General features: G+C 42.1%; 2 protein-coding genes across 5 annotated transcripts in view; one reads left to right on the top strand and one right to left on the bottom strand.

Annotated features, from left to right (window-relative positions):
• Window positions 1-1,055: 1,055 nt before the first annotated feature.
• On the top strand, window positions 1,056-3,374 carry ptrh2 (peptidyl-tRNA hydrolase 2). Its single transcript, XM_008428180.2, has 2 exons — window positions 1,056-1,198; window positions 2,575-3,374. Exon 2 carries the CDS (start codon window positions 2,582-2,584, stop codon window positions 3,092-3,094), a length of 513 nt encoding a protein of 170 aa, XP_008426402.1. The 5' UTR covers window positions 1,056-1,198; window positions 2,575-2,581; the 3' UTR covers window positions 3,095-3,374.
• Window positions 3,375-5,196: 1,822 nt separating this feature from the next.
• Window positions 5,197-10,634, bottom strand: part of cltca (clathrin, heavy chain a (Hc)) — a 28,990-nt gene continuing 23,552 nt past the window's right edge. For 2 of the 4 annotated variants that reach the window (XM_008428175.2, XM_008428177.2), the window contains 9 exons: window positions 10,344-10,616; window positions 9,897-10,214; window positions 9,680-9,811; window positions 9,486-9,596; window positions 9,238-9,408; window positions 8,536-8,757; window positions 8,141-8,161; window positions 6,888-6,963; window positions 5,197-6,457 (listed from right to left, as the gene is read on the bottom strand). In XM_008428175.2, coding sequence (XP_008426397.1) covers window positions 6,324-6,457; window positions 6,888-6,963; window positions 8,141-8,161; window positions 8,536-8,757; window positions 9,238-9,408; window positions 9,486-9,596; window positions 9,680-9,811; window positions 9,897-10,214; window positions 10,344-10,616 — 1,458 coding nt within the window. In that variant the 3' untranslated portion in view covers window positions 5,197-6,323. The remainder of the gene's footprint in view (window positions 6,458-6,887; window positions 6,964-8,140; window positions 8,162-8,535; window positions 8,758-9,237; window positions 9,409-9,485; window positions 9,597-9,679; window positions 9,812-9,896; window positions 10,215-10,343; window positions 10,617-10,634) is intronic. The other 2 variants (XM_008428178.2, XM_008428179.2) reach the window with 1 other exon arrangement.

The following is a 10,634-nucleotide window of genomic DNA, read 5'->3' as shown; positions in this document are numbered from 1 at the left end:
GACCCCATTAAGGGACAAGGGTGCAAGTAAATGGATGGAGAAAATAATAGTCAGTAGATTAGGATACGTTCTTGAGCATAAGAAACTAGTAGATGGATACCAGTGCGGCTTTAGAACAGGGAGATCAACAATGGATGCTCTAACCAGAGTATGTAATGATATAGAGAAAGCTTTAAAAATGAAGGAGATAATGATTATAGTATTTTTTGATATAGAAAAAGCATATGATTCACTGTGGAGAGAAGGACTACTCATAAAAATCAATCAGATGGGGATTAGTGGAAAGATGTATAATTGTTTGGCAAATTTTTTGCTGGATAGAAAAATAAGAGTGAAAATTGGGAACGATTATTCAAAAGAGTTTAATGTGGAGAATGGGATACCTCAAGGTAGTGCAATTAGTCCAATATTATTTAATATAATGATTAATTATATTTTTTCTGATACTGATAAAAGTATAAACTCTGCATTGTATGCAGATGATGSGGCCATATGGATGAGGGGAAAAAATGTAAAATAATGTAGTAGGAAAAAATTTAAAAAGCAATTAATAAAGTGGAAAAATGGTCGTATGAATGGGGTTTTAAATTATCAGCAAGCAAGTCTTGTTTTATGGTTGTTACAAATAAAAGAAATATCGATACAGGAACAATAACATTATACGGACAGCCTTTAGAAAAGGTTAAAGAATTTAAATATCTAGGACTATATCTTGGATAGTTCTTATACATGGAAAACACATATAGAAAACTTAGAAACTAAATGTAAGAAAGTTAAAAATGTACTAAAGGCTGTGACTGGAAATAACTGGGGTGCAGATAAAGAGTCATTACTAAACATATATAGGGCTCTTATGAGATCAATAATTGATTATGGCAGTTTTATATATGGAGCAGCAGCTAAAACAACACTACAAAAGATTGCAGGTACTGAGTACCCCCACGAAATCTTTTAGGGGTACGCAGTACCCTGCCGTACCCCCTTACCTTCACCCCTGATATAGAGAGATACATGGCAGTAAGTGACGGTAATGCTAACAGTTTGTTACCAACCGCCAGTAAAACCAAGAAGAAGAAGAAGAAGAAGCTATGAGCAGAAGGGGGCAGCATGGGGGAAGTCAGCTCCTGCTAAACTCCAGAAGAAGAATCCGCACGATGCAACTTCTTCCATGCTTTCAGTTCCGCTCATAGAGTTTCAGGTATGAAACATTTTCTATGTAAATAAGTTCGACTTACAGTTAACGTTTTGAATCTTTGTAAAGACGAAATACGTCAGAGGCGTTCCGGTGTATGTAGTCTGGAAGCTAACTAGTTGGCTAACTAGCACGGCTAGTTTCTGTTTCAGCCTCCAGATCAGGAGGTGCTTGTTCATTCATGGACTAATCCAATCCTTAATAAGTGGGCTGCTCTGTGTTATCAAGTCTGAAATGAACCGAATCGACGAGAGCTGTAGTTATCTAACTGGGACGAACCCCATTCATTAACAGAGTCTGCAAGTGGAAATAATAAACCACGAAAAATCACTCAATACATTTCACCTTCAGTCATGATAGTTTGGCAGCGTTTACCCCGAGCTGTTTAGTTTTCTGTTGGTGTAGAACAAACTAGTTCAGGTTTGAAGAAACAAAGTATTCTAGTTTATGACCTGGAACATGTTGAGAAACGAGATATTTTCTACCTGCTGCTCGTTGTTATGCAGCTCCGTTAATGTCGTGTGTAAAAGTGAAACCTTAAAGACCACAGTCACTGTTCAACTTCACAATCGACCAGAGTTTTATTCGAACAATCAAGTGCATAACATCACACCAACAGCTCATCATAATCAACAGAAATCAAAGCCACAAAGAAGAAATAAATTACCTTAGAAAAACACAAAAATACAGAAGACCCTAAAACAGCTGATCTGAGCTGTTTTAGCTCAGTTACTTTCACGTTAAGGTGCGTTTCTACTGCCTGATGTGTTCTGACGTTCTAACGTACCGTTTAGAGGTGGACTCAATTTCAAACAGCCCGTAATGACGTGTTGCTGTTTGCAGCTAGAGACCATGCAGGTATTTACCAAGACCAAGGGATGAATCTGTCCACTGTCTGAGATGTCCTCCCTGCACTCTTTCCCAGGGTACGAACAATAGATGTGTTCATTTTTCATACTGAAACATTTTACTCAAGGAAGCAGGACCAAAGTTTATCAGCTATCTGTTTTTCATCCCTTCAAACTGGTTCCTGAACCTCACAGAGCTCTCCTGACCTCTGACCCAAGGCATCCAACAGCACATTTTGATTAGAAAAATTAGCACACGCTTCATATGATGTCTTCAAACTCTTACAAAACAGACATGAGCAGTCTCGATGCCAAAACGATTTTCTTTATACATGATTATTAAGGAATGTAGTATCTGGAGTAGAATTGAAGCATTTAATTTTATCAGATAAATAAAGGATTGATTTATTTACTGTCCAACAGGAAACGGGAGACTTGTCCAGGTCACACAGTGTGACCTGGAACCCCTGGAGCGTAGCTGTTTGGGCCCTGAATGCAACGTAAACCTGAGCGCGTTTCTGTAACTGTCTGCAGGCTGAACATGGATGCGCTCTACGGTCCCCTGGGCGTCGCCGCCGCCGGTCTGGGCTGCGGACTCTTCCTGGGCTGGCACCTGCGGACCCGCCTCGGCCCCGCGTCCAAGAGCCCGGCGAAGTCGGAGGAGAACGGCGCCGACAAGGACAGCGTGATGGGAGAAGGCGGGGAGTTCAAGATGGTGCTGGTGGTCCGGAACGACCTGAAGATGGGCAAAGGGAAGGTGGCGGCCCAGTGCTCCCACGCCGCAGTGAGCGCTTACAAGCAGGTTCAGCGCAGGAGCCCCGAGCTGCTCAGGCAGTGGGAGTACTGCGGCCAGCCGAAGGTGGTGGTGAAGGCGCCAGACGAGGACACCCTGATAAACCTGCTGGGCCGGGCCAGGGAGGTGGGACTCACCGTCAGCCTCATCCAGGACGCAGGAAGGACTCAAATCGCACCCGGTTCTCGCACCGTGCTGGGCATCGGCCCCGGGCCGGCCACGCTGGTGGACAGCGTCACCGGAGACTTGAAGCTCTACTAAAGTTTTGTGCATATATATAAATATTCATTTTTAGGACAAGATTTCATCAAAACTGTTATGAATTCAAATAATGATCTGTGCTGAAGATACTTTTTACGCAGCACTTCTCTGAGTAAAGCAGAAAGTGTAAGAATCGATTAGTTTTGTTTCTGATCATAGTTTTCGACGTTTGAGTCGTTCTGAATGTAGACGGTGAAGTCAGTACTGGCATTGAATGTCGTTTCTACAACAGGATGTGATTACAGATGTTTGTTAAATAAACAAAATAATGGGCTCAGCATACAGTCATTTGTCTTGCCAAAGTCGCACCGATGCAGATCCGATACCAATGCAGACATGAGGCTGAGGATATTTTTCAAAGATTATAAATTGTCTTTTTTTTTTCTGTCATGTAACATTTGTGGCTTATAACGAGTTTTAACAGGGTAGAATTAGGGCAAGAATGGCTATTTGGATAATGGTTGCACAACATTGGTTGAGTCTTACTACTGAAAATAAAATAAGAAACCTCTATAAACTATCGGAGATTATTTGGGCCACCGGGAAAAGAATCTGATCAACTCCAAGCAAAAATCCAGAGGAGATATAAATGGCTTTACCTAAACAATTTATTCATTTTGCCTACAGTGACATGAAATCAAAGCTTTGAGATTAAGGTGACAGCCTATTTTTTACTTCCAGTACATTCCCAAATGTACCAGCAGAGGGCACCAGATCCCTATATATTTTTATGGAGGTAGATGGAGGAAATTTTTTGTGCGCCATCCTAGGATTAGCGTTATTACCGTAATTTCTAAAGTTAAACTCATTAAGCGGTGATACATATCAAGCGTTTCTGTTAATTTTTAAGAATGTCTTGGAGATGAAAACTCATTCATCAGAAAATGATACAAGAGCAATACGAAAATGATCTAAAAATATCAGGAAAATTGCTAGCTTCCATAGAAACGGCGAACCACAAAAAGGTCAATTATGAAGAAGCTGGTTATTCACGATACACTGTAACCATGCACGATTATTGGAGTTAAGTATTATCTTAGTTGTGGTAACACAACTAAGATAATATAAATACCTTAAAGTGGTTCCAGTTTCTCTCCATGGCCAACCTGTTGAAACTGTGGCAGATTTTAAATACCTTGGGTCGTTCCTAGACAGTCAGCTCAACTTTGCTGAAAACACTATTTTGAAAAACTGTTCTCAGAGACTCTACCTTTTAAGACTTGGTGATCAAACTTGCATGTAAATATTAATTTCGTGCTGTGCTTAACAGCAAAGGGAGAAACCGTTAAAGTAGCCTACAACTCAACACATGCAGTTTTTATTTTAATTATGTAAAGCACTTTGAAATGCCTTGCTGCTGAAATGTGCTATACAAATAATATTTGATTGATTGGGGTGACCCAACTAGCCTCTAGGTCACCCCTATGTCTTGAATTTGGGGGGGGGAATCATATTCATCATTGCAGAAGGGTTCAGTGAACGCACATATGAAACTGGTGGGTTCGGTACCTCAAAAAGGTTAAGAACCACTGATCTAGACATTTTAGAGCACTTCCTGCTTCTTCCTACCGATTAGCTTTATCACAATGATCATTTTCCAGCAAGACTTGGCACCTGTCCACACTATCAAGGCACCAAAAACTACGAGTGACCATGAAAATGTCCTCCATTGGTCACTATAACGGTTTGACCAGAACCTTAAGGAGAACCTATAGTGTACTGGGGCGGGGGATCTAAAATATAAAATGCAACACCAAACCCAACAACGCCGCTATCAAAGCAACGTGGACTTCCTGCACACGCCAGGCTGATTTCCTCCATGCCACATCAATGAAGTAATTCATGCAAACTTTGAATAAAATACTGAACAAAGTTTCCAGTAGCTCAACAATGCACAATGATTTTTAGGTTTTTATAAACTGCAAGCCAGAATCATCTATATTTGAAACTCATAGTAAACCAAGAGTATTATAAGGCAATAATCAGATGCAAGTAATCCCTAGTTTGGGTTCATGAGCACATTGCTAGAATCACACCAAATATTAGCTACGAAAGGAAACACACTGGTTAGAAAAACTAAAAAAGAAAGCAGGACACCTCTCTTGACAAACAAAGCCTTTTATTTTTTTTAAGTGGAAACAAAACCGCTGTTTCATTCATTATGATCCTGATTATGCACAATCAAGTATCGTAAGTGCACAATTTAAATCTAAGGTAATTTAGATAAGAATATAAGGAGTTAATGATTGATTTTTCTGTATACAAGCAAGCCTTTAGTAAAAATGTCAAACCCCCCCAACGTTTTGACAGTTTCAGATTTGGATGAGTAGGTCAACTGAAAACATTAAATGCAACACCACAAAGGGACACAAGAAAGTGTGGAGCAAAAGAAAAAAAAAAAAAAAAAGTCTCCTGCACAATCGGCAACAGTGACCAAACTGATGCAAAGCAGAGTAGGACAGGGGCATGTTAGTCACACACACAGGTCTGCAGAATGGTCCCGTGTTAAAGCACATGGAAATGTTTTCTGAGAAGAACCGAGTTTAGAGACTTCTGCATAGGCTTTTTCTGGAAAGAATCAAACTTTCCTGTACATCGTATGTAAAATAGTCTTAGATTTTCTTCAACCAAACAGCCCTGGAGAGAGAGCATGGGGGACCAGTAAAACGTAGTGTTTCAGGATTATGGTCGTGAAAGCAGCAGTCTGATGTTGCAAGGAAAAAACAAACAAAAAAAACAAACAAACACAAAGCAAGTTTTGGTGTCTGAATATACTACAATTCAACGCATTGTACAGTGGGACAAAAACGAAGCTGCTCACACGACAGGAAAAAGGTTCTACATTATCTTCTCACTATAGAGTGCAAAAATCAGACGCTTCACAACAGACCATAAATCTGAGAGAAGAGAAATGGCTCTCCTCACAAGCCCACCCATTGTACATTAACCATGTCCCCATTCAAATAAAATACAAGAAAATTAATCTAGTCAATACGGAATGTGAGGAAATTAATCTGATTTAATCTTTGACAAACTGAAAAAAAAAAAAAAAAACTTGAGTCCTTCATGACAGTTTCAAAAAAAAAAAAAAAAAAAAAAAGTAATAGTTTGTCAGCATCATCTCCCCGCTCCTACTAGAGGGCAGAGAGGCGATAATAAAGGTGTGGTGAAGGACTGTTGGGAGCTGGATGGAGCCTGGACGTGGACAGGCGGGGGTGGGGGGGGGTCTTCACATGCCGTAGCCGAAGCCTGGCTGAGCTGCTGGCTGAGTGTAGCCTGCAGGGGCCTGGTAGCCGTAGCCGTAAGCTTGCTGTGGGGCCACGGGGACGCTGGGGCCTGCTGTCAGCATCAGCTGAGGTGTTCCTGGAAAACAAAACAAATCTCTTATCTAAACCAGTTCAATTTACTACATACTATCCATCTTTTTTTTTTACTCTAACTTGTTTTATTTTAAATTTCAGGGTTTCCCCCCAATGTATTAAAAGCCTGGCAGGCCACCAGGCTTTACTTGCCCCACCAGGCCAAGTGTCATTTGTTGACTTTAAACAGCGTTTTTAATTCACCAGTAACAATAAGGACATATTAAGCTAGGTTTAAATCATGATGCCTGCTCGTGCATCTCTGAATTTTTGTATCTTAATATTTCTAAAACAAACACAGTGGGCTGCTGGGAGACCACCAGTCTTTCTAGGTTTCCTGGGGAAAAGCCTGAATTTTAATTGAAAATCCTGGATAACAAAGACTAGCAGGAGTTGAGTAAGGCGCTCGCGTCGACAGGGGTCACAGCCGTTACCGTAGACGATGGGTTGCGTCTCTGTTGCCTGCTCCTCCTCTTTTCTTAGGGATTCTGAAGTTTCAAGCTTGTCGACCTGCATTGCAGAGAAATAAACATTTAGTGCCAAGTCTAAATGCTTTGCATATTCATAAAAAAAAAAGCCGACATGCTAGAAATGGGAAAATGAGTCAATACAAAGCAAATATTTTAGATAATTTGTATTGTCCTCCAGGCTGTCTCAATTTTTAGATTGGTTCTCAGATTCGGTGTTAAATACCGATAAGCTCATAGTGAAGGATTCTAACAGTCATGTAGACACAAAGTGTAACCTTCAATATTACGTTATGACTCAAATGACTTTGCTTAAAATATCCACAGACTTTTTGTCTGCAGAAATATAGCACAGAGTGTGAACAGTTTTCCCATTATTACGCAATGTAACAAAGAAATTGGTATACAATAGTTCAAACTCTTGGTGAAATGGGGGAGAAATTGGTGAAGTAGAGCCTATTGTCATGCATTTTTGTTCAACTTTAACAGCAAAGCTTCTAAGAGTCTGTGCCAGTCTCCTTTTCTGGTGGATAAAACACCAAGTACAGATGTCCAACCACCACCACAGTCAAAATATTTTCCAAACTGCTTCACACACACAGGAACAAATTTGTCAGAAAAAAAAAAAAAATAATAAAAAAAAAATCTTCAAGCAGCAAGTCAGATGCAGCAAAAAGCAAAACGTGTCCTAAGAGGACGAGCAGCAGCAGCACAAGCAGTACGATCCACTAAACATCTTCACATCCACATTCAGTTGGTCCATGCCCATTAACAGATGCTGGCCGTCACTGGAGGCAGTACCATGCTGGGTGAGACACACTGCTGCTCATATCAATGCTGCAGTGTGGCGAGGCCAGCTGTCCAGGTGCTTCCAACTGTCTACTGCTACGTTTCAACAAGACATGCGTCCTAGTTAGCAGTAGACCAATGTTAAAACCTCCCACTAGCTCACTGGGAGAAAAACTCTTTTTAGGCTTTCTAGAGTTAAAAAACACACCTTAAATAGATAAACTGTTAAAGTGAATTTTCAAGAAAGCAGAATTACATCCTGCCCTTTTTCTTATGCACTCCACTACAGTTCTGAGGTTTTCTTCTGCGACCGAAACATTTCTTCAAACACTGCAGTGACTAACCCTAGGCGATGATGTAACATGTTAAAGCTAAAACCATGCACACTAAGGGCTGCAATCTCCCGAGCAAAAACCGTGTTCAGCTTTCACCTTTTCCTTAACCGCTTCAACCTGTGAGGGGAAAAGGCGTGGCACAGGAGAGCAGGATTAAGTATTGCCTTTCATTCAAAGACAGCGGTTCTGACATGTTAAAGAGATGCACCAGTCAGGATTTTATTTTTTATGGCCTCATCTGCTAATTCTAACCTTTAGACAGATTTAGCAAATTTTAATCAAATAAAATTTAGCAACAAAAAAAAAAACAAAAAAAAAAACATGGGAGTTTTGTCTTAATGCATTTTAGAAAAAAACAAATTTGTTCTTGACCTACCAGTACTGGATCAGAGCGCATCAAAGTTAAATTGCCCCACTCTGAGCACCTGATCCAATTGGTGCATCTTTTTTTTTAAACTGCATTAGATAAATGCACAGGTCTTCCCTCATACCTTGGAGAGGTACTCCCTCATGACCTGAATGAAGTATGGCATAGAAAAGTCCATGATGTTGTGCCTCCAGGAGGTCTCCAGCACCACGTCGGGCCGCAGCAGGTCGTAGCAGGAGAAAAGGCAGGCGGCGAAACACTCCCTCTTGTTTTCCTGCAGGAACCAGGCCAGCAGCTCCTCCGCCAGCTCCACGTCTTTGGACTCCGACGCATACTGCATGGCGTCCTATCAGAGAGACGACGTGGAAAAGCTCACTAAGTTTATTTGTATCATCATCGTCCCAGTTATGAATCAAAGGCAACTCTAAACGGGTGGGTTTTTAGCCTCGGCTTGTAGAAACTCCGTGTTTTGGTTACGCAGTTTTCTGGAAGTTCGTTCCAGATTAAAGGAGCATCAAAACTAAACGGCTCTTTATGTTTGGTTCTGGAGATGCAGACCAGAACACCCAAGTGGTCTGGAGGGTTGATATGACAGCAGATCTTCATCAAGTCATTCAGTGATTTATAAACTAGCAACAGTATTTTAAAGTCTATTCTTTGAGCTACAGAGAGGCAGTGTAGGGACCTTAAATGTGGGATAACGTGCTTCATCTTCCTGGTTTTAGTCAGAACGTAAGCAGCAGCGTTCTAGATCAGCTGCAGCCGTTTTTTTTTTTAAACCAACAGTCAGTATAAGGGTTCCAGGAAGAAAGAGCAGAAGCAGCACCTTGTAGAGCTTGTCCTTCTTGCACAGCTCCACGCTCTGCTTCCAGCGGTTGTTGCCTTTGAAGAGGTAGGCGGCGATTCTTCTGAACTCAATCAGCTCGTGTTTCTCCAGGCGCTGGGCCAGCGAGATGTTGTCAAAGTTGTCATAGGCATCTATTGACGTCCTCAGAGCCTGAAACGAGCAGCAAGTAGAGTTTAAGAGTCAAATAAAAAAAACAGAAATCACAGGGTGATGTCAGTTGAACTCACCTGATAGTCCTCCTCTGTGATGAAGAGGTTGTTAAGTGCTTCGTTGACAGATTTGTTGTTGTGGTTCTGTACTGAGCGGAGGTAAGGTTTCACCAGAGGCAGCTGTTTCACCTGAAAACACACACGTGTTCAATATTGATGGCAAATATAACTCAAACAGCTGGACCTTTGAGTGTTTATCAGCGTCAGAGTACCTTAGTGAAGTAGTTTACAGCACGAGAGTGATCCAGTCTAGGGGAGAGCACCATCAGCAAATCATTCAGTAACAAAGGCTTGAACTCCAGGTAGAACTGGACGGCTTTGTAGTACAGCTCTACGTTGGCCACCTACACATGATGATTGAAAGGATTTTAGAAAATCCACTCCAAGACGACTAAAATGTAGACATTTCTCAATCCGACTAAGCCGTACTTTGGTGATGATGTCTTTGAACTGGCCCTCCTTCCAGGCGTCTGTTGGGTGATTCATCATGGTGATGATGGCGTTGTCGAACTCCTCGTACTTGTCGTACAGGAAGACCAGCTCGGCCCAAAGGTGCGCCTGCTCTGCCGCTCTCAGCACCTTTGGGATGTTAACTCGGGACCAGAACAGCTCCAGGTGCTCCCTCATCTTCTGGGGTTTGAACTTTGAGTACAGGATGGCCAGCTCTGTGAACATGCCCATGTGAGCGCGCTCCAGGCCCAGCGCCGCCTCCAACATGGTGATCAACTCCTCAAAGTAGCCGCGATCCTGAGGGAGATGTGACAAAAAGATAGGTTGACTACTTTGGTCAAACATGGCTGATGATAATATCGTATCAGTGCATCTCTAATAAGGACACTTTCATAATAAAGATTAAATAAGTGTGATGTCACCCACCTGGTAGTAGTTGATGAGCTCCTCCAGCTCGTCAGCATGCACCACTATGTGGAGGCCGCACATCTGGGCCAGTCTGAACTCCTGGCCGTCCACGCAGGCGAAGCACACCTCCCTCCAGGTGCGGGTGCTGTTGGCCTTGCGGGCTCCGTCCACGGCAGCTTGATACTCTCCCAGGTGCACCAGAGTGGAAGCCAGGCGGCCGAAGTTGGAGACATTGTTGTAAAGCAGTTTGGCCGCTTCGTACATTTTCTCGTCGTAGCAGCGGTCGCCGACCTGAAAGACAAAGGTGTA

Source organism: Poecilia reticulata, linkage group LG14 (assembly GCF_000633615.1).
Source record: "Poecilia reticulata strain Guanapo linkage group LG14, Guppy_female_1.0+MT, whole genome shotgun sequence".
NCBI classification, from domain to species: domain Eukaryota; kingdom Metazoa; phylum Chordata; class Actinopteri; order Cyprinodontiformes; family Poeciliidae; genus Poecilia; species Poecilia reticulata.
This window is presented reverse-complemented; position numbering and strand designations above follow the sequence as displayed.